The sequence below is a fragment of the Sphaeramia orbicularis genome, chromosome 21 (genome assembly GCF_902148855.1).
Source record: "Sphaeramia orbicularis chromosome 21, fSphaOr1.1, whole genome shotgun sequence".
Lineage (NCBI taxonomy): Eukaryota > Metazoa > Chordata > Actinopteri > Kurtiformes > Apogonidae > Sphaeramia > Sphaeramia orbicularis.
In genome coordinates, this window is record NC_043977.1 from 46,870,438 (window position 1) to 46,893,566 (window position 23,129).

At 38.1% G+C, this 23,129-nt stretch overlaps 1 protein-coding gene across 1 annotated transcript; it reads left to right on the plus strand.

The window, feature by feature from the left end:
- The first annotated feature begins 426 nt into the window (after nucleotides 1-426).
- sec22a (SEC22 homolog A, vesicle trafficking protein) lies at nucleotides 427-15,461 on the plus strand. Its single transcript, XM_030125721.1, has 7 exons — nucleotides 427-536; nucleotides 2,457-2,674; nucleotides 9,251-9,414; nucleotides 9,597-9,776; nucleotides 12,415-12,533; nucleotides 13,477-13,542; nucleotides 13,880-15,461. Exons 1-7 carry the CDS (start codon nucleotides 495-497, stop codon nucleotides 14,078-14,080), a joined length of 990 nt encoding a protein of 329 aa, XP_029981581.1. The 5' UTR covers nucleotides 427-494; the 3' UTR covers nucleotides 14,081-15,461.
- The last annotated feature ends 7,668 nt before the right edge of the window (nucleotides 15,462-23,129 follow it).

Consider the following 23,129-nt stretch of genomic DNA (forward strand, 5'->3'; position numbering starts at 1 on the left):
GTAATATTTTATTGGTAAGAAATAGTAGGTACTAAGCAGTGAGTTCATGAACAGGGTCAGGAATTCACAGTAGGGGTGGGTAAGCTAGGTTATTTGGCTTGTTTTTTTTGTCATTATTGTAGTTCATTAAATTATAAACGGCTCATTGATATTCCTGTTATTGTAGGGTAGATATTAGGGCACTGTTCAAGCAGTTCTGCCCCCCCACCCCACCCCACCCCTACTTACCAGTAGTCAAGCCACATGTTCCCGCCCCCCCAACCCCCCGCCTCTGAAATCAACACTTCGTTCCTTCCTTGGAGTAGATCATTTAAATTCAGAAGTCCTACTAAACCTAAATCCTGGACCTAAGGGACATGTTATTCCTCCGGAGGATGCTGACGTGAGCACGCCCAATTTACCCATAATGCACAGCGAGGCAGCCACGTACACGTACTGTCAAATCCTCCCCGGGGTGTGTTGTTAGCTTCCTCTGGTCAGTAAAGGAGCAGCATATGTTACAGAGCTCCACATGGCGCTACACCACCAGTAACCAGGTATTCTTAAACACTCATTCACTCATGTGTCAGCTCTGTAAATGCGTACGCTTGTACAGGTTTCCAGTTACTCTCAAACTGATTTTGAGAAAGCAAAGACGCTGGCCTTTTAGATTTTAAGGCTGCTAATATTAGCTTATAGGAAATATTGATGTTGGCTAACTGTTGTTGCATTAGCTAGGTTACCTATGATGTAAAGTAACGGTTTATATTAACGCTGGAGCCAGTGCTTTATATGATATGGTTTTGTGTAAACTGGTGCCTGTACAAGCCACCGTGTTAACAAATATTAGTTTTATTATCATTTAGCTACTGGCTAATGCTAGACTCCTGAGGTTAGCTAGCTAGCAAACAGAAACGGCAAACCACTGTTGTGCAGATTTGACGATTTTGCAGTGAATTAATTCAGCTAGCCAGTAAATTTGGACTTTTGAGAGAGACTTCAATGAAACTGAAATATCCATTGCTACGAGTGCAACGAAAATTTGTCGTGATAAATAAAAGCCTCCGACAGCATATTTCGAAGCACCTTTAATTCAGTATGTGGAGCTGTCCGTGGTTCTTACACGACTTAACACACAAAGATACACTGGGTTTTAATGGGTTAAGGGAGCCGAGGTTCAGCAAAACTAAGTGCTAACATTAATTGCTTTAATTTGTACATGTCACACTCGCATCCCGCTTAATTAATCGTGGGACTTTAGAGAATTATGCATGTTAGTGACTGACATCTAATTCACTTCCAGAGGGAAAATGAACATTTCTCTGTAGGAAAGAAAACACAACCTAATTTTTTTCTCACATTTGTTAACCAAACATGTAGCTAAGAGATGACTGTATGTTTGTGTAAGCAGATGTTGATGTGAAAGAATGCACCATGGGGAGGAACTACCAAATTAACCTTTCTCAGATGACTGATTCTAAACTTTTTGTTTAGATGCTAAAATAAGCTGATGAATATTTCATGTTGGTTAGTATATAAAATAACTGCCTCAACATTGGCGCAATTCTCAGTAAGTCATGATGAAAGGTTAGAAGTTATCATATTTTAAATCTGCACTTTAATACAATATAAAGTAAATTATTATACATTATTTTAGGAAGCTTTATTTTAGTTGTAGGAGCCACAGACATTGACATTTATTGGTTTGTTGATACTTTGATTAATTGTGTTGATTAAATACCCTTCAGTCCTGAAGAATGAAACATAGCTGCTGTAACTTCCCCCAGTGTGAGTTGATATATTATTTGTTTGAAAAGCCAAGAATGATTAGTTTAAATCAATTCATCTAGTTTCAGAAGCTACAACCTCCAAAAGCTGGGCAGTTTTGCTTGATGCATTTCTGAAATTCTTCTATCACGTAGAATGTAGCTCCTTTTGCTTTGACTGTTACACATTTTAGCATTTGACACTAAGACTGTGATTATTTAAGTAGTCAACTACTAAATTAATTCATAATTTTAGATAAATCTTACTTTTTCCAGAGGTTTAGGTGGAATGTGGTGGCTTGTTTGTTATGACTAGAAACCTTACATTTTCTAGTCAGATAACAAATCTATACCATATGCCAAATTAATAGGTATGAGCAATATGTAGAATTAATTTGTCAAATCTCACCTATTTTCCTCTTGTAATATATTAATTGTGAAAGTGCTTCTCCAGTCAGATATAACACACATTTTAATGAGGAGAGAGTATTGCTAAATCACGTTTCATCCTTGGTGGTTATGGCCAAACATTGACTGAAACTGAAAGTCACGTGAAAGTCACATAATATTGAAAGACATTGATTAAAATCATTTTTTGCTGAACTTCTCAGCTCTGTCATGTTCAAAACTGAGACTTCTCTGCCTTAATCGAACTGTCAACAAGTGTTTAGTGTTACATCTCCTTTCCTGACTCGTTTATTCTTTCCACAGTCTGTAAGGATTCCTTGGGACAGCCAGACTGGTAAGATGTCGATGGTGGTGTTTGCCTGTGTGGTTCGGGTCAACGATGGCCTGCCCCTCTCTGCATCTACTGACTATGAGCAGGACAAAGAACTTCTGGAAGCCAAGAAGCACCTCAAGTTTATCTCCAAGAAACTCACCCATTTCAGTCACTGCAGCAGTCTGAAGTGTGGAGCCTACAATGTCAAGTAAGTTTGGATGTTTGCTTATATTTGAAAACTCTGTTTAATTCCTCCCACATAAACAACAATGGAAAAGTACTGGCAGTTTAATTAAAATGGCTGTTTTAACTTCATATCCAGCTACACATGCTCTGGATCTTTTGTATTTGTAGGTCTTTAAATGAATTCACCTCACACATTTTTAGTTAAGTTTATGTAATAGTTAAAGCGCTTTTAGATGGATGGTGGCTATTTCTCACTCCATCTTAATGGTGTACGTTGTGCTCTTTTGGCAACCTCTCTGACAGAGTTCTGATTGAAAAATGCTTTTTAATTTAAGTGGTTTGACAGCTCGGCCTTCCTTTGAGGTGGCAGAGTGTTTTAAAAGACTCTCTGGTGCTCAGGGAAATGCTTTGAAATCCTCTCAAACGCTGTTTGTTAAGGGCTAATTAGTCTTATTAAGATAGAGGACATGAGCTCAAAAGAAGCTCACAATCAGCCATCAATAAGCCAGCTGCACTTTTCAACCACTGGTCTCCTTTAATAACAGCATCTTTAATCACTGGGAGCCTCAAGCATCTGAGGAAGACAAGGTCAGATGGTGAAAGTCACAATGAGGCAGCCACTGTTTATTACAAGGGTTAATCTGTTCTCTGATTAACTTACTGTTATGCTTTATATTTTCACTGTCGTTAAAGCAGCAACAGACATCTTGTACTATTCACACAGGCTGCATGATATATCTGTTGGGATTTAGTGGCTCTAATGCACTTAACACAAAACAGTTTAATTTTTATGATATCCCAAATTAAACTATAGAGTAATATGCATTTGCTTTTATAGTCAGTCTTGGATAAAAAGAATATAGAATGTTTTCATGACCTTGGAGTGACCTTTTCATACACACAGATGGGCTGAGTGATACAGCCAAAATAATGTAACCTCAATATTCATTTTAAAGTCATGGATGATTCATGTTTTTAACAAATGTATTTTGTTTACATAAACTCAAAACAAAATACAATTCAGAAATACTTTTTTAAAACAGCAAAGTGTGTTTTTGTAAAGTCAATGAACAATGATAATAGGGGTGTGATTGTGCCTTATTTGTTTAAAAATGTTTAATTTTATGTAATACAAATGTCCACTGATGGGCCATGACCGGAGAAAGAAATTTACAATGAATATATGAGAAGACACATGTTTCAGACTTTCCATGTTTTTGAGCAAGAGAAGTTTCTAGAGCAGCCTCACTAATCTTAATGTTACAATTCAGGAATTTTCATCAATTTTCAGAAACTAAAATCTCCATAAATGTAATTAAACTACAAATGTATGTAGTCACCATTCAGTCCACTGAATGGTCATGTTTTAATAGCAGTCCCAAACTCTGTACATCTTTTTTTTTTTTTTTTCATTCATCAGAATTTTGTTTCAGGAGAATCAGTAAACATCAGTGTTTCTTCCCCAAACTTGCTGTAATTTACCATAATGTGTGGCGCCTTTTTCACTGATGTCTGTCATTTGTCTAGAGACAACTAGAGAACCATTGAATATTTTTCCAGTAAAATACTCATGTAATTCTCAGCTTCTCAACTATTGATGGGAAAACTCCAAATCAGCCAACATCCATAAGAAGTGCCACTTTGTGGTTTTGAGGAGCTCAGGGGGATATGCATCCTCTGACTCTGGTTCAGTTTTTTTTTAGCAGGTGGCATCCAGCCTTAAGGTGCATTATCTACTGTGTTTGTTCTGGGATTTCTAATTAAGTGGATGTTAACTCTGCTCCACACTCACACACTCGTGCTTATGGCTTAAGAGCTGTTCATCCAGCTTCAGTTTTACACAAGAAGGAAGTTGCTTAAAACTGGGGCTCTGTAATTTGACAAATTCATAGACTTTAGATCAGGGGTCACAACTCTGGTCCTCGAGAGTTACTATCTTGCATGTTTTAGCTGTATCCCTCTTCCAACACACTTGATTCAAATGATAAGCCTTTCATCAAGCTCTGCAGAAGCCTGATAACGACAGTCAGGTGTGCTGGAAGAGGGAAGAGTCTAAAACATTCAGGATAGTAGCTCTCGAGGACCAGGGTTGGTGACCCCTGCTTTAGATGTTTTATGAAAGGCTGCAAAGTTTTGTCCACTTTAATGGTGCAAATCAGCAGAAAATGAAGATTCTGTCACTGTTATGAAGATGGTGTTTTATCACCATCATTAACCTCAGGAGGACAAGTTACTTGCAGGTGTGATTTGTTATCTGTGTATGATTCAAGTCTTACCTGTAACAGCCTCATTCTTCAGTCATTTTCTGTTTTTTACCTTTCAGCCTCATGATAATCATCTGTACTACATGTTGACATTTATGTTCTACATCAGTTGACATCTATATGCTGTATTCAATAACAAGCTTTCCCATCACTTGTTCTCTGAGCAATTCAGATAATATTGAAGTCTTTGTATCCAGGGAATTTAATTTGTGCTCGGCATATAGTGTATCAATTAGCACTGCAGGGCTAATGGATGGAACGTCTGCCCAAGTGCATTTGAATATGAATGTGATGTTGTGTTTAATTAAGCACAGATGTGTGAATTTTAGGCACAGGCATGCAGAAAGGTTTGTGTGTTCCAGAGACACATTCAGCACCTTCAGAATATCATTTTAATAATGTTATCAGGAGTATACTTAGCTCGCTGTCATAATTATAGCTTTCTTAAGCTCATACTATATATTCATACTCATATTTTCTATTTATATGCTCCCGCTCAGCTAGATTTTTAAGCTCCACAATGTCTCCTTTCACTGTTATGTGGACGACACACAGATATACCTGCCCCTGAGACCGGATGACCTGAGAAGCCTAGCTGCTGTGTCTGACTGCCTAAGTGATGTAAACTGTTGGATGGCTCAGAACTTTCTCCAACTCAACAACTCCAAATCAGAAATCATACTGTTTGGTCCACCAAATTCCATCATTTCCTTTAAAAAGAGCCTGGGTCCACTCTCCTCAAATATCACACCCACTGCCAGAAATCTTGGGGTAATATTAGATTCAGACCTCACCTTCCAACCACACATCAATAAAATGGTCCAATCCTGTTTTCCCCATCTCCGAACAATTTCAAGAATCAAACCAATAGTCCCACACTCTGACTTGGAAACAGTTATTCACTCATTCATATTCAGCAGACTCAATTACCGTAACTCACTCCTGTCCGGTATTACCCAAAAATCATTGTCCCGCCTCCAAATAGTCCAGAACGCAGCAGCTAGGCTTCTCACTGGTTTTAACAGACAACATCACATTACCCCAGTCCTAGCTTCACTTCAGTGGCTTCCTCTGCATTTTAGAATTGATTTTAATATTTTATTGGTCACTTTTAAAGCCCGGATGGGCCTGGCCCCTAGCTACATAATGGACATGCTAGTCAATTATGAGGCACTACGCAGCTTTAGATCCTCCGGTGGAGGGCTCCTGTCAAAGTTGAGGTTTAAATCGAAAGGCGACCGCAACTTTTCAATCAGGGCCCCTCGACTTTGGAACAGCCTGCCCAAGGAGATGAGGCTTGCGGAATCAGTGTCAGCTTTTAAGTCACTTCTTAAAACGCATTTTCATAGACTTGCCTTCATGTGATGTTGTCTCTTTTCCATGTTTTTAATGTTGAATATTTAATTTCACCCTATTTTGGTTATTCATTTATATTGACATACATGATGCTGTTTTATTCCACTCCTTTTCGCATTTGACAGCATCATGTTTCTGCCCTCTCCACTATGATACTAATCTCTTCTATTGTGTTGTTTGCTATGTTTTTATTCTGCTGTTGTGCACGTTTGCTTTGTCTGTCGATGGACCTTGTAAACTCAGTTTTTAAAGGTGCTATATAAATGGTTGTTGTTGTTGTTATTATTATTATTATTATTATTATTATTATTATTATTATTATTATTATTATTATTTATTATTATTTATTATTATTATTATTATTATACCATGAGAAACAGTGCAGTGTGCATGAAAAACAAGAAGGTTGTATCTGACGTTAATTTGATTTCTTATCCGTTTCTATTTGAAAATGATTACACCAAAGAAGTTTAATATTTAGATTTAAGATAAAACGTTTAAGTGTAATAACTGAACATTCAAAGAGTAGATGGGTGCTTCTGTGAAACTGGGTTCATTTTGGTACCTGGCAGTTTGCCAGCTTTTTTAGACCCAATAATAAGAAATTTAGACATTCTTCCCAAGATGAACCTAATGATGACCTCAGACAAATGCAAAAAAATATACTCTTGCTCTGAGCATCCCTAAATTAAAACATTTTTAATAAAATATTGGGGTCAAAAATGGGACCAAATTGGGATAGGAAAAGCTAGGTGTCGGAGCATTTTATCTGGAAAACATGGCTTCAAATTGTCTTATAGGCCACTATGAATAAAGACACTGTGTTAAATTTGAGGATCCTAGTCAATTTTCTAATCCAGACATGTGGGTTTTTCATGAACAAAAACAAAACATTAAAAAAAAAAACTGTATTAAAGCTATAGACGTGTCAAAATTCACGTTTTGTGTGTAACCCATCTTGTTACATGTGGAACCTCCCCATTTAAACACATATAAATTGCGAGTGATTTTGCATCAGCAGTCATTTTTGGGAAACACTCACCCTTGCATTATTAGTTTGATTCCCAAAATATACCTGTGAGAATATAAAGAAATTTGAAAAAATTGCCTAGTAGCATGAAATTTTCCTGTCCTTTTTACAGTGTTGGATGCGCATTTTTGTATAAAAATAATTTTTAAAAATGTTATCTGAAAAATAGTTTCTTTTATCTCAGTAAATATGTATTTTTAAAATAGACCTAAAGTGCTTCCAAACTTGCTTCATAACATTAGTCTAGATCTGGCTTGAATTTTTAGCCCCTATGTCCTGTTTTTAGGGACCAGTTTCAAAGAAGCACCCAGATAGTATTTACTGTTTCTAAATGCCTACAATCAAGATGTGTGAACCACAGAATTTTGCATTAACAAATCTTAAAATAATTCATGAACATCTGCAAAGGAATCACTAATCTTGATTTACAGATATAGGAATTTTCACTTGAGTTAAGTAGCAAAGTCTATCACATTAATGTGATTTCTTGCCCAACCTTAGTTTTGTCCAGGTGTACACACTATGTAGGTTGATGTAGTGGGCTGGTTGATGTGGAGGGAGTTGCAGCTTCTGCATTGGCACATAATTAGGTATGAAGTGGTCAGGGATTGTTTGATTTTATTTGTGTTTTGCTGGCTTCATTGCATGTTTCTACTTATTTTGGATAAAGATGATGCGAAGCTTAAAGGAAAAAACAAGAATTCAATTAACGATGCAATTCCAAACTTACCCTTAAGGAAATGTCGAGTAACTACAACATAATGTGAAACTTGCTCAAATATGCATCTACTGATCCAGTCATTGGGCTTAACTCTATCTCATACAGGCTACATATTCCATTAGACAAAGGAAAGGCAGGAGCTGGGCTTGATCATCTTCTTATAGGGTTTGGTGTGGCCTCGTAGGTGAGACCAGCATCTGCCCCTCCTCTACCAGGACGTGCAGTTTTCAGCACCAAGAAAAGGACATAATCGTTCATGTCACACTGTCACCATTATCAACAGTTTTTGCTGAATGAGCCACTTTAATCTTCATCACAAGAAAAGGACTTGGACCTCTTTAGCATCCCACATGCATGCTGTTTTGTCTCAGTGTTTCTTTACTAAGATGAAGTCACATGTTTGGCTGTTTGTCAGGTTCTGGCAGATCAATATATTTGATCCTACCAGATATGGAGCCATTGTAATAAAAATAGGACCAATGGCCCTGTAGCTCACCGGCATGTTGTATCAAGAATCAAAGTTGAATTTGTGAGGTTGTCAGGTCCTGTCTGTTAGAGTCCTTGTGGGCTTGATGCAGGAGATCAGTCTCCCAATAGAAGTGGGTGGTACTTTCACTGGAGGAGAACTCAACTTATTAAATGAAAGTCCATATATGGCTTCCTAAGTAGTAACTATATTGATATCTGTAATTGTTTCCACGTAATGAGCCATCAAAATATGGCCCATTATAAGGAAAAGGAAATGTTTAATACTGTATTTCAACATTGTCCCTAGGAAGCCACATTTAAAACAAGAAAAGCACTTGGAGAGCACAGACCTCTGCCAAGACAGATCTGTCACCCCCCCCCCCCCATCACCACCAAAATTTAACAGTTTCTTCCTCGTGCCAGTATCAACATTTCCTGAAAATGTCATGAAAATCTTTCCATAACTTTTTGAGTTATCCTGCTAACAAACAAACACGCAAACACACAACACAAAGCAATCACAATACCTCCTGGCGGAGGTAGTGAATCTGACCAGTAGTTTTATTGAAGATGTTTGAAGAAATTGCTAACGATGATGAGGCCGGACACAGCGCCTTCACAATAGCTCATGGCCTATTGGCCACTGAGCTAATAAAGGGACTTGTAATCAGATCTTTTGTTTTTTTTCCTGGTGGTTAGGGTTAGGTGCTTTGCATTTTCTTATGACTTCTAAAAACTGGTAATTGGTGTGTATTTCAGTTTTATCACTTCACTGGGTCTTGGATACCTGATGGTGTGCACTGCAAACTACCCCAATGTACTGGCCTTCTGCTTCCTGGATGAGCTGCAGACAGAGTTTATTGGAACTTATGACCCCGATAGGGTCAACAGTGCTGTTCGGCCGTACTCCTTCATTGAGTTTGGTAAGTATTTGTTTGATTCCTGTATAATCATTTCAGAACTAAAATAGATTTGGGCATAAATTCTGACAGAGTATCCTGCAGCTCACAATAAAGCTGCATTTGCATCTGTATGTGCATCTTTATCTGCCCTTGTTGTCCTCCATGTTATTAGTAACCTTGTTATGCTGATGCTCATCCATCAGACACGTTCATCCAGAAGACCAAACAGCGCTTTAACTGCCCCCGCTCCCTGTCTACCAAGATCGACCTAGCTGAAATACAGGCAGATTTCAGGCTGCGACCGCCCCGCCAGATCTCCCTGGAGGACCTGCGGGATGTCGATAGATTCCCTGTGCACACGCCCTTGAAGTACAAGGGCATAGGTAGGACAGGACCTGCTACATCACACATATGCAGTCCATACAGACCTCACCTTGCTGTGACAAATTTCCCTCTTGTAATAGGCTACTTTCTGGGATCAATAAAGCATTATCTCAGCTTATCTTGCGTTCATTACTCAGCCCTTTTAATACTAAAGGTAATATATGCTGGATCATCCTCAGCAAAGCATGTGCATGAAGATGAAAATCCTTAAGGAGTAACTACCATCGGTTAAGGTCAAAATTCTCAGACCCCAGGAGATAAGGAACATTTCCCTGAATGTCGGTCTAATCTTAACATCATTTATAGCACTTAATAGAGTAAAACAATCATCAATGTCAAGACTGCCTTGTGACGCAGTTTTGGATTTAAAAGCTCTAACATCTCATTTTAAAGTTAGAGCAGTCAAAATAATTATCCTCCAACTGAATTCTAGTGAATGTAGCAAAGTAAGATTTTTAACTTTCAAACCACACTTGGACCCTCTGTATTTGACTTGAGTGTCTCAGTCAGTGTGTACTAATCTCTACTAAATGGGCTCTAGTGAGCAGGGCTAGTAGTACTTGATGGCTCGATTGGAAAAACGCCACTCTTAAATTCTTCATAACAAGTAATTTCAGCATGGGAAAAAGGAAAAAAATAAGTCTGAGCCTCAGAAAGGAATTACAGAGAGTATGTTAAGTTACACTGCTATTTCAAAGTCTTCCATGGTGTCTGGAACTGCTGTACGTTGTCATTCATATCAGTGTTTGGAAAAAAAATGACCGAAAATCATCCAAAATGTCAACAAGAAAGATTGTTGCTGAATTGGCCTCCTCTGGACTTGAAGCTCCAAGGGAGGCTCTTGTGAGGACTCTTCATCTTGGCACCCTTTGAGGTCATCGACCAAGTAAAGTTCATGGCTCAAACAGCAGCATGTCAGAGCCAGACTGAAGTTTGCCTGTGACCACTTGAAATTAGGTGGTTAGTTTTGGGAGTCTGTCTTTGATGAGACAAAACTATAACTGTTCAAGTCCTGTGGATGTCACATTTCTCTGGCAAAGGAAGAAAAAGCACTTCAACCATAAACACGGTGGTAGGAGCACAATGCTTTGAGGCTGTTTTGCTGCCCCGGGCACAGGGGACAGTGTTTAGTTGCATTTGGTCATGAAGAAGGAACAGTATGTTGGTAATAATCTGAAGAAATGTTTCCAGTCTGCCTTTGGGTTCCCAGCAAGACACAAAAGTCAAGATCATGGAACGGCCTTCTAAAAGCTCAGATCTATTGCAATGTCTTCAATGCAGTGCTCCAAATAAGGATGTCTCAAAGTCCTAGTTTGCCTATCGATCAGGCATAACAATGCTCAAGCATTATGGACATTAGCTAAACTATCACACAAAAATTATTTTATGTCCTGTCATATTTCCTATTGGGTTCATGCATGGGCACTGCAGTATCACCTGCTGTTTAGCTTCATGTTGGATTAGCGAAGCCATGACACTGTGTACCTACCTGTGCTCCTGCAAATGCTGCATTTTGCTGACTGCCAGTACACGTCTCACCTTGCTGCAGTGGTGAATAGGTCTCCAGAGCCCCATGGCATCACTATTAGGGGCATAACAGTACACAGATTTACCCTGTGCCATACGGTACATGGGCACTGCAGTATCCCGGCATTGGAATACCTTTAAAAATAGAGGTAACATGATGAACAACTACTGCTTTCCTCTGCATATTTCGTAAATTCTTCTTGTTTTCCTGCTTTACTGAAAACGTACCCATACATACTGAACTGTAATTTGTCTGCATCCTTGTCCCCCTACCGTTGAGTTGATTATACTTGCTATAATTTGTGTTTTTTACCAACATTACTCAAAAAGATGTAGTGCATTTGTCTGGACTATTTTCAACTGCAGATTATTATACATTTATTACCGTTCATAATATTCTCACCAGCAGGATGGTGTGTTTTAAAATGAATAGGTCATTTTCACAGAATTGTGCTTGTTTTATTAAGAATTTATACATACGTCTTAAGGCAAGAGGGCTTCATGGTCCAGTATTCAAAGACTGTTAAATAAAAACCAGCCTCATCTGGACAGATTTCAGTTTGCCAAGGTCAGATATCTGCTCAGTCAAATGGATCTCCTCCATAGCTCTGTGATGCAGACCTTCTACCCTTGAGCTGCTCCAGAAAGCAGCCTCCCTGTTCACATCGTCACACCTCAGCTGGCCTCAGCTAAGCGGTGCCACCTCGAGTCACTTGGAGTTGTTTCCCTTGACATCCTCTTCAGGGGAGCTCTCCACGCTTTGTTTGCTCTGTTTGCTGCTCCTGCCAGTCTCGGCTTTATGAGAACATAAATCATCCAGACCTGAGGGATGACGTGTGCTAATCTGATTTATAGTGACACATCACTTCTTTTACTGTGTCAGAATGTGTTTTTTTGGAGGTCAGAAGATTTAAAACCAATGTCCGCCAGACTTATCTCTGCTTCAAAGATGTAGCCTGCACTGAATCATGTCTGTAAATAATTACTTTGTATAAAAAGACTTCATTTTTTATAGTCTTTGCAGAGCAGCTTTATTTTTAATGCATTTCTAAGCCATTTGCAAGGTACTTTATGCTGAGTCTGTAATTCTGTGTCCTTGCTCTTTCCCAGCACCCACGCAGATGTTGGAGCCAGTAACTCTCCCTGGTATCGTGTCCTGTGTGCTCAGCATCCTTTGTGGAGGCCTGAACCTGCTGCGTGGAGTCCATGCTATAGAGAGCATACTGCAGGTAAGGTCAGAAGTGAACTCCTATTCCCACTGCTTCATTTGCTTTTGAAGCTGTATCCTGCTGTCACAGAACCAGATCCTGTTTTTCTAGTATGGTTCATCCTTGCAGTCTGTAATAACATAATCGAAACTGAAAGTGCACAGTGGTTGGAACAAGAAGTGTGATGGCTCAAACTAGAAAAAAAACCCTGTAGACTGGAAAAGAACGCAGTGAAACAAAAGATTTTTATGTTTTCTGTAGATATACCAGGAATTCAGTCCGTCCCATTCTCTGACACTATTCATCTGATACTTTTCAAATTGGACACATGTTCTTTATCACCAGGAGAGGTGCAGTGCATAGTTTGATGGCTGGATTTCAACTTCTGGATTTTTTTTTTTTTTTTTTCTTCAACTTACAACATTTGTCCAACCGATTTACTTGGGCATTATTCACCTCATTTGTTTCAAATTTCACACGTTCTTTACATATGCCTGTCTCTCAATTTTGGCTTTGTTTTTTTTTTGCAAATTCTTTAAAAGATAAAGATTGAAAGTTAAGACTCAAAATTAATCCTTGGGTAGGCAGGGTATTAGTGAGTATTGGTAAGGTCTGCTTAGTTTTTCACTTGTTTTTATTATCAATCAAATGTTATATCATCCATCAACAGTGGGAACACTTTCACACTGGCTTCATTTTGGGGCTGACTTCCTTACCCTGCAGCTGGAACCACTAATAAAATGAATGTTGCATGTTCTAAGTTTCAACTCTTGGCTTAAGTGATTCAGTTTTGCATAAGAGGTGATGTTTGTGCTTTCATGGCATCTAAGGAACATATGCCATTCTATCAAACTGGACGAGAGATGAATGAATGATGAAATGGCAAAATGAAAACTCGTCCTTGATTATGCTCTTCCTGGTGTTTGTTATCCCTGCTCATTGTGCCTTTTTGTCCTGACTGCAGAATGACGATGAAGACTTTAATTATGTGATTGCCTTCTTCCTCGGCACTGCAGCCTGTCTTTATCAGGTAAGTGATAGTCTGCGGTAAGAGCAGCCCATCATTGGCTGATGGGCTGACTAACAGCCCTGCACTTTACAGCTCAGCAGCTTGTCAGCTAGACTAACATTAGCAAAAGCCCAACGGCTCCCACCCCACTAGCTTCTCTGAGACATTTTCATCAGCTTCTTTGTGCAGCTCCTCAGACTAAATGGAACACCACTGATTGGTAGACTGATGTGAAGAGCCAAGTTATCAGATAGGATTTCAGACTTGCCAAGCAAACCTCTTTTCCTGTGAAGGACATTAATGATGAAAACATGTCCCTGGGCGATGTCTGTCTCACAGCATGCTTCTTTCTCTACAGTGCTACCTGTTTGCCTACTTCTCCGTCTGGAGGAACAGTAAGTCCTTCCTGGCATTTGCACTCATCTGTCTGTCCAACATGTATCTGTATGAACTGAGGAACATGTGGCAGATCCTGTTCCACGTGGCTGTGGCGGGCTTCATGACCCTGCAGATAAGACTGAGGCAGCCAGTAGGAAAAGCACCGGACTATAACGTTTGACCTGAGGCCAAATGGACCTTCAGTCGCACCTTTTCCACTGGCCCTAGAGAAGAATGAAACCAGTTTTGGAGTTGGAAAATGGTTCTTCCAGTTCAGGAAGACCAACCAAAAACTCCCATCAGTGGACATGGAATGAGCTCATTGTACAACTGTGATGGAGAAAACTGCTGCAGCTCAACTTATTGGATCTTACCGGATTGATTTTTGGAAATGTGTCTGATTTCCTTAATATCAAAGTCCTGCATACGCTACCTTTGACTCCTAGATTCCACTGGTTGCTGTTACCACAAGCATTTCAAAACTGTGTTTTATCTACTGGTTTCACTGACTTCCTTATTTGATCTTTTTTTGGTTATTTTTGTTCTTTGTTTTTTGTTCTGCTGTTATAGGGGAAAAGGCAGTTATTGTTTAAAAAGTCACTTTATGGGACGTTACATAAACACTCTGCTGCACATTGGGTTAAAGTTACAAGTTAGGGCTGGGTGATATGTACAGATTTTTACAGAATGTCTTGTTATTGCTGCAGATTGGAAGAGTATCTTGATGATGCATGAAAAAATTCAAGGAAAAAACTTTGTCTCAGTGTGATGACAGACATGATTATTGAAACAGGAAAATAAAAGATGTAAGAAATTTCTTATTTGAAATAATGCTTTATTATAATGACACTGTACTTGAATACAACACTTGATGTTGTATTCCAATAAAGTCCATTTATTTTACAGTTCAACACAAAGGAGAGTTTACCAAATGTACTGATTACGTTCCAGTTTGACGCCGAAGCAGTTCAATGAAACCCAAACACAGCACTAAAGTTATGTAGTAAAAAACTGTGCTAACACTTAACTGCCAGTGTGAGATTTACTCAGAAATCTGAATATGTGGCACTTGGCAGATGTCTTATTTATTTCTTCTGACAGGCAGTAAAATATTGAAATCCTCGTTATCCCCCAGCCCAAATGCAAATGTATAGGTGTGACAAATGAAAGGAGAAACAGGATCTCTACCAGAATGAGGATGTCTTTATCCACTGGACACAGGGACTCAATGAAGAGTTGAGGAAAATAAAGTGAATGTTCTACAACTATCAGTCACAACATCTTAGTTTGGTCTAAAATGTCCCACAGATCTTCAGTCAGGCTAAAACCATGTCAGTTTTTCCTTTCATTTGTCACCATCTGAACTAGTGCTATTTTCTTTTTAGAAACAGAAACCTTTCTCTTTTCTTTCAAGAGCAAAACTTTAAATTAAATTCAGTCTTAACACAAAGCATCAACATGAGAACTTAGTGGTAATAAAGTGCAGTGTGGAATTGGCAAACCTGTTATTTAAATAATGACAAATATAATGTTAAGGCTTCTCATTAAAAGTAGAGCGACTTAGATCCATGTGCCAGGGTGTGCTGAAACAACTGGTTTTTTTGGATTGTTGCTTTACAAAAAAGACAACAGATGCAGGTGTTTTTTACTCCCATCAAGTTGCTTTTGGTCTCAGATTTCATACAAACTAAGGCTGGAAATTTTAAGTGTACAGTAAAAATGAAAGGGTTTTTATAAAAATGACATTAATTGCAGTGCAGTTGCAAACATTCAAAGCAATGCTGTACAGTATGTTCTGTCTCCTTTCAAGTCCCCTTATTCTGCTCATATTGATCTTTACCTGTTACATAAACTTTTTTTTTTTTTGCACATGTACCAGGTTCCCAATGCAGTGCAGGACTCTGGTTTAGGTCTTGGCTTAAAACTATGCAATGCTGTGTTATCTTAATGTACAGCTGTGGGAAAAAGAGACCACTGCAAAATCATCACTTTCTCTGATTTTACCATTCATGTGTTTGAGTAAAATGAATACTTGTTTTATTTTCTAAACTACCATTTCTCCCAAATTCCAAAGAAAAATATAGTTATTTAGAGCATGTATTTGCAGAACACGGCACATGGTCAAAATAACAAAAAGATGCAGTGTTTCAGACCTCAAATAATGCAAAGAAAACCAGTTCATATTCATTTCTAAACAACAATGCTAATGCTGTAACTTGGGAAAAGTTCACACATCAATCTTTGGTGGAATAACCCTGATGTTCAATGACAGCTTTCATGTGTCTTGGCTCTCCACCATTGCTGTTGGATGACTTTATGCAGCTCCTGGCAGAGAAATTCAAGAAGCTCAGACATGTTCCATGACTTGTGACCATCCATCTTCCTCTGGAAGTTTTCAAAGTGGGTTCAGGTCTGGAGATTGGGCTGGTCATGCCAGGGTCTTCACCTGGTGGTTTGTCATCCACATCTTTATTGACCTAGCTGAGGCCAGGAGCATTGTCCTGATAGAAGAACCAGTCCTCAATGTTTGGGAAGATTGTCAGAGCAGAAGTTCAGTAGTTTTCAATAGTTATTTTTGAATTCCAGTTACTTTTGCGGTACTAATAGCAGTGTTTTTGCCTGTTGTAAGAAGATAGTGATGGCCACAGTAGTGGTTTTTATACTTCTTCTTAAATAAGACATGGATCAAGTGTTTATTAAGTAGAATAAGGTGTGTTTGTGTTGGAATTCAACAAACTCAGGAATCGAATGGCTGTCATACATGCACACATGCTTTTTTTTACAGGAAATTGCTGTGGTTTTATCTTTTTCCAGAGCTGTATATAAATTAGTGTACTTTTTTAGCTTATTTTATTTAAAGTTAGGTCTGTTCTATTTATTCTTTGGCTGATTGTTCAGTCTGATGGCCAGTAGAGGTGATTATATCAGTCATTATCAGTCGCTCATTGATTAGAGGTCTTCAATGCAGACACTGTCACGTCGTGCGTCCACCAGTTCCAACAGTATCAACGTGTTGATATGCTACTTCCTCGCCCACACAGCCTCCAGCATATTCCACTGTCAAGTGACTGTGTTAATAAACAGCTCTGTTGGCAGCAGTAAAGACATGGAGCTGTGCTGTCGAGGCCCGAGGCGGCCCCGTATCATCTGAGCTGCCTCTGGTGGGCTTTTCCTCCCCCTGAACCCCTCGATTCAGAACATGAAGACAGAAGCTCTCAGCCTCTGCTCAAACAGCACGTATTTGTTCATATTTAGCAGAATATAGTCAAAGGCCACATCAGTCGTCATCCGGCGGTGTTTGATTATTTCAGGAGGATCTTCTGGCTTCCTGCTACGATCCAAACAAATAATAGCAAACAAATGGATAAGGGTAGAGATTTCAGTTTACTTCTGCCTTTGTTGTTCATTGTCAGTGAGTAGGTTAAGATTCCTGCCAACATCATAACATGTCTGTGACTGGACAGAGATGAAAGTGAAAGTGAAAAGAAGACCACGCGGCCACTCAGCCATCTGGCATCAGCACCACAGACTGGAGATCATTGGAGCCTCATATGATTCATCAGCTCCCTCCGAAACGTTCCAACAGTGGCACCACACCTAAATGACCTCACTGCTTTCTTCACAATATGGTTCTGATTAGATCTGATCCAGAAAGTTTCACTGACTCACTTTAATGTTGACGTTCTGCTTTTCCACTTGCAGCTTGTTCCAGTAAACACACAGCGTGGGCGTGTTTGTGTGAAGTAGCTCCTTTGCTGGTTTATGATGTATGATGAAATGCGCATTCACGTCTGTGAAAAGTGGGAATGAACCGCTGACAACTTGGATGTGTTGTACAAAATGTGGCATATTTTTTAATTTGCCACTAGAGTCTGATGTGATGCCTTTTAAAGTTCCAAGTCATGATGAGCATAAAGCATATAATAATAAAAATATGGAAGAAATGATGAAAATGAAAGAAAGTGTGGTGGGAAAACTTGAATTGAAGCACGTTGGAGTCACTCATGGATGAGCATTGATTCATATAAACTCCAGGACTGACAAATTATTGAAAATTAAGAACAGAGGAACACATCTACTTTTGACTATTTCATTCCATTTTCCTCAGTTCCTTCTGTCAATTCTTAATTTTTAAAAACTTTTTACCTCCACCAAGATTATGTTTTCATCGGGGTTTGTCTGTTTATTTGTTTGTTAGCACGTTAACTCAAAAAGTAAAGGAAGGATTTTGATGAAATTTTCAAAAAATGTTGATACTGGCACAAGGAACAAATGATTACATTTTGGTGGTGATCAGGGGGACTCTCCAAGTACTTTCTTGAGTTTTCATGAAACCAGTCTACTTATTTTAATTTACCTTTATTTAACCAGGAAGTCCCATTGACATTAGGAATCTCTTTTGCAAGGTAGCAGCCATACAACCAAACAACATAAAACACATACATACACAATGAACAATAAAACACCATTCAACACTATTCAACCATAATGGCATCAAGAAAAACAGTGACATTCCTCCTTCACTGCATTCTCCTTGATACTTTTAAAATCATTTCAGAAATGAATGTATATAGTTTTAAAGTTTTTTAACATTATTCCACAACCATGGTGGGAAAATGCTGTTTTTCCAAACTGTCAGAACTCTGGGAACAGTCAAAAGCAACCACTTGGAGGAATGTAGATGGAAACTACTAGAGCTAACAGAAAGAAGATTACTGAGGTATTTTGGGAGTTTACCAGCAGAGGTTTATAGATGAACATAAACCACTTACTCTTTCTTATGTTACTTTCTAGCTGTTCTCAAACTCCATAGATGAACACCAAGCACTAGGTTTAGTCAGCCAATTACTTTTCTCAGACTTTGACACTGAGCCTGTTTACATGACCATAAAAATTTGGTATCTGGGAGTAGAGATGTAATTATATCAAAATTTCATATCACTGTTATCATGGTATTCTTGAAATATATTCAGAATGTTCAAAAAGTACACACTGAAATAATTTAACTAAGTTTTATTTTGAAAACAAAAACAAAATAACACGCATAATGTACTTTCTGTTAGCAGAAACATTCCAATATTAACATGTAAACATCAAACATACAAATGTGCATTAAAGATGGCACCTTATGGCCATAACTGTACTTTGTGCAAATTGTAGATAAAATACTTTTCTTAACAGTCAGTGCTCATGTATGAGATCTCGTCTACAGATTTCAGAAGAACTGGTACAGAAAGGACACTTTCACTTTTTGGTGTAAAAATATTAAAAAAAAACCTAAAACTAAGCATTTTGAAACAAAAACAAGATGAAAACTAGCAAACCTGCTCTAAAAACTAATTAAAACTAACAATTAAAGAAAAAATCCAAATTAAACTATAATGAAAAATCCAAAACTATTATAACCTTGGTACACACGCGGTGATGGTAGACTTAAACTTCCTTTTTTAAAAAAAAAAACAAAAAAAAACAACTTTATTTCAAAGATCAAACAAAGATCAAACAATCAACAAGGCCACAAGAACTTACAACAATCTTAATACAGACAAAAACATACAAATATAAAGGGATTCTTAGACATTAGTTCACTGTAAAAAGTTTTTCATATAATTTGACAGTCGTATCACACTTGGGGGAGTCTATAAGCTTAATACTGCAAATGTACTGTTCAAATTCAGCCAGGACTCTGTGTAAACTGGGGGTCATTTTCAATTTACATTTATGGATATGGAATTTACCAAACAATATTAATAAGTTAACAATGTATTCAATGCTGCTCTTTAGGTGAATAAAACATGTAATAACAGACTTACAATCAATTACAATGAGGTGTTTGACTTTACACAATATGTATCTATACAGTTTAGTCCAGAGGGTAATAGAGTGGTTGCATTGATAGAATAATTGTATTAAAGTTTCAGGCTCATTATTACGTAAATTACATTAAAAACTTAAACTTCCTGTTATTCTCTTCCACTCATGTTTGACTACATAACGTCCCTTCTCTATGATTTTATTTGTGTCTATACATGTTAACACATAAAAGAATGTCTGAGTATAAATCAGATACATGCAGGAAGACATCAGAGTATTGGGGAGAAATTCAGATGTGTTAATCTGATTTCTCATAATGAGATTACTGCTGTTACCTGATATAACAGATCAGATTATCCTGTTTTCATGGTCACTTGAATAATCTGGCAATTCCAGAATCAGATAATGATCGGAGTATATAAACAGGCTCAGTGTTAGTGTTGTCACCATCGTTTGTTTCCATAGCAGTTCACACTTCCGTACTGTTCTTGTGTTTCAGGTTCTGAACTAATTTATTTTTGGTGGAAACAGTCTGAAAGGTTCATGAACTGGGACAGCACCAATTCAATGGTAATGGAGGCTGATGGGGGTGGTGACCAGAGAGAAGGTTCGAGTGGCTGCATCAGAACTGATTTAGAGCGTTTTTAAATGTATTAAAGGATGTGACAAGATCATCACTGTTAAGTGATGATCAACATCTGATAGTTGTGGCTGATTGTGGCTTTACTACAATGTGTTCTACATACATTCACGTCTATACTTATTATTTTCACATAACTGAAAACTGTGAATAAGTAGATATGCCTGTTGTGCCCCACTGTGTTAAACCTTTAAGCGCCAAAATTGCATAAGCACCATAACAGAACAAAACAGACCGTTGCTCCAGATAGAGTTGACAAACCTTGTTACCACTTCCCACAGATGGCAGACATGTGCCCCTTCAATCCTAACATCATTTCAGGGCATGTTTCTATTCAAAGTGAAGAAGAAAATCCAGTTTGAAAGGTATGGTCCTGAGCTGGTTTCGTAAGTAAGTAAAGTTTATTACTCCGAAGGGGAGGCAAGAGGGGTTTTGGTTCGGTCTGTTTCTTTGTTTATTTGTTAACACTTAGCACCAAAACTATTGGTTGAATTCAGACCAAATTGGGTTTATAGAGACCCAGAGTAGATGTGATTACATTTTGGGAAAAGTAGGTCAAAGTTTTAAAAAAGTATGAATTTTAACCCCCCCCCCCACACACACACGCACACACACATTTACTTATAAGGGTCAAAATTTGTCTATGCGGTCTATGTCTGTGCTAACACCAGCACACAGGATTACTATTGCAACAACACATCATCAGTAGGGTAAAACTAACCTGTCTCAAGACGGTCTAACCCAGCTTACGTTCCCATCAGCTGGCAGATGACATCAGCTGGATCCATGCCATAAATAAGCTACAATAAATAAGGGGCGGGGTTTGTTGTGTCTGGCACCACTTGTTTAGTTTTAGTTTTGATGGATAAGGACAGATTTGGCTATTCTGCTGCTTGGCTAAAAACCTACCAAAACTTGTTGCACTTTACTTTCAACTATGTTTAAATTCATTTATTTTAAGGATAAGACGACAAAAAAACAAAACACAAAGAAAATTTCCACGTAAACATGTTCAAAGTTAAATTTGACTAAAATTTACATAATCCAATATGGCCGCCACCCAATGATGTCACAGTGTGGAAATTAGATGAGTAAATCTATTCCCATCATAAACTTTGGGTCATACCCGATGTTAATGTCATTTATAGTATGACTTTATCACTTACCACTTCCAAGCTACAGCTTTTTGAAATCTTGGCATCAAAACTGAATAGTTAAAAAAAAAAAGAAGAAACAAAAGAACTCCAGCACCTAAAGGGTAAATTTAATTTAATTTAATTTAATTTAATTTAATTTAATTTAATTTAATTTAATTTAAACAGATTACATTTCGGTGGCTAAAACTTAAAGGTCATCATCCTCACATAAATAAACTTAAGTTAAATTAAGTTAAATTAACTTAAGTTCACTTAAGTATAAAATCTGTCACTAATTGTAGGTTGTAATAGGGAAAACTGCATGGATTATGAATTTATCTGGTTCTTATTATTGTGGTGTTACTGGGGGTTCATGACCCATGCCAAGAGATCTGTTATGTGTTTTTTTTTCAAATTTCAATAATTGAGTATAAAAATGTGAACATTTAGAAAATCCATTAATAACTAAACTATCAGCTGCTGTTTTGCATTTGTTTTTCTTTTAATCGTTTCTGCGGAAAACGCTGAGCTCTAAGGCAGGAGTCGGCAGTATGTGGTGACAAAGCACTTTTTTTTTCTCTTCCTTATTGTTTGGAGCAACAACAAGCAACAGATTGCCTCATACTCAGAGGCCCCAAAAACTATTTCTCAGGCAGCAAACACTATTTCTTAGGCAGCACTTTCAGATTTTATTTCACAGTAACCATTATGAATATGATGGTTATAACTGATGTTGTTTGCGGGGAGGGTGTGTGTGTGTGGGGGGGCTTCATAGAAAAAAAAAAAAAAAGCAGCAACAATTTTCTCCAGATGTAATGAATGTTTAAAAAAAAAAGGTTTCTATTTTTCACCTCATAATGAGTTTAATGAGGATTGTTAAAATGCAGACCGATTTAAAGCTGAGTGGCAGAGTCACAGCAGGTGTCACACAGGTAGAGTGTGTGGGAAGGTTACAATCATTACCTGGAGAGCGCTCAAGTGTCTTTTCTTGTCACCTGAGAAAAGAGAAATAAACACTTCTAATCACCTTCAGTCCAAACACACTGACAATTCTTCAGGGCAGTCTGAGGACACCGCATGCGCATTAAGTGAATCCACTCCAAATTACAGTCAGGCATCTTGCCACTTATAAGCATATCACGGCTTATTAAATAAGCTATTAATAAAGGACCCTAATCATCCTTCTTGAGTGTAATGGCCAGTGGTTTGAGCTCAGCTTAAATATAGATATTAAAGCTGTAATGGATGAAGTAACACTCGTGGTGCTAATCAGCAGATTAGCATTTTGCTTCCATCTCTTCCATCATATATAAACAGTAATCATGATTAAAATGAAGACAAAGGACCAACTGCACGTCCACAGCTGTGTGCTGTAGTGCTGCTGCCATCTGTTGGTTAAATATATGAAGGAGAACCATGTCACCTCAGGGATGCTCAGGGCTTTAACACTCTGTAGAGTGTTAGCTTCAAATGGAGGCTGTGGCAGCTTCACACTCATGTATGAGTTTCACATCCAAAGGCATTCCTCAGGGTTTACACAAAAACAACAGGCTGGGTTTTAATTTGGGCCAATAAGGTTCAACCGCTCCACTACTGTCCTTCCTGTACGTACTACATCAAATTCCTACTCCAAGTTTTAG

What these genes read in the sequence shown, in the direction of transcription:
- sec22a (XM_030125721.1), top strand. Translation starts at nt 495, where the DNA reads ATGTTACAGAGCTCCACATGGCGCTACACCACCAGTAACCAG. An exon ending in CTTGAAGTACAAGGGCATAG is followed by an intron (nt 9,777 to 12,414) that starts GTAGGACAGGAC and finishes GCTCTTTCCCAG; the next exon opens with CACCCACGCAGATGTTGGAG. An exon ending in CTATAGAGAGCATACTGCAG is followed by an intron (nt 12,534 to 13,476) that starts GTAAGGTCAGAA and finishes TCCTGACTGCAG; the next exon opens with AATGACGATGAAGACTTTAA.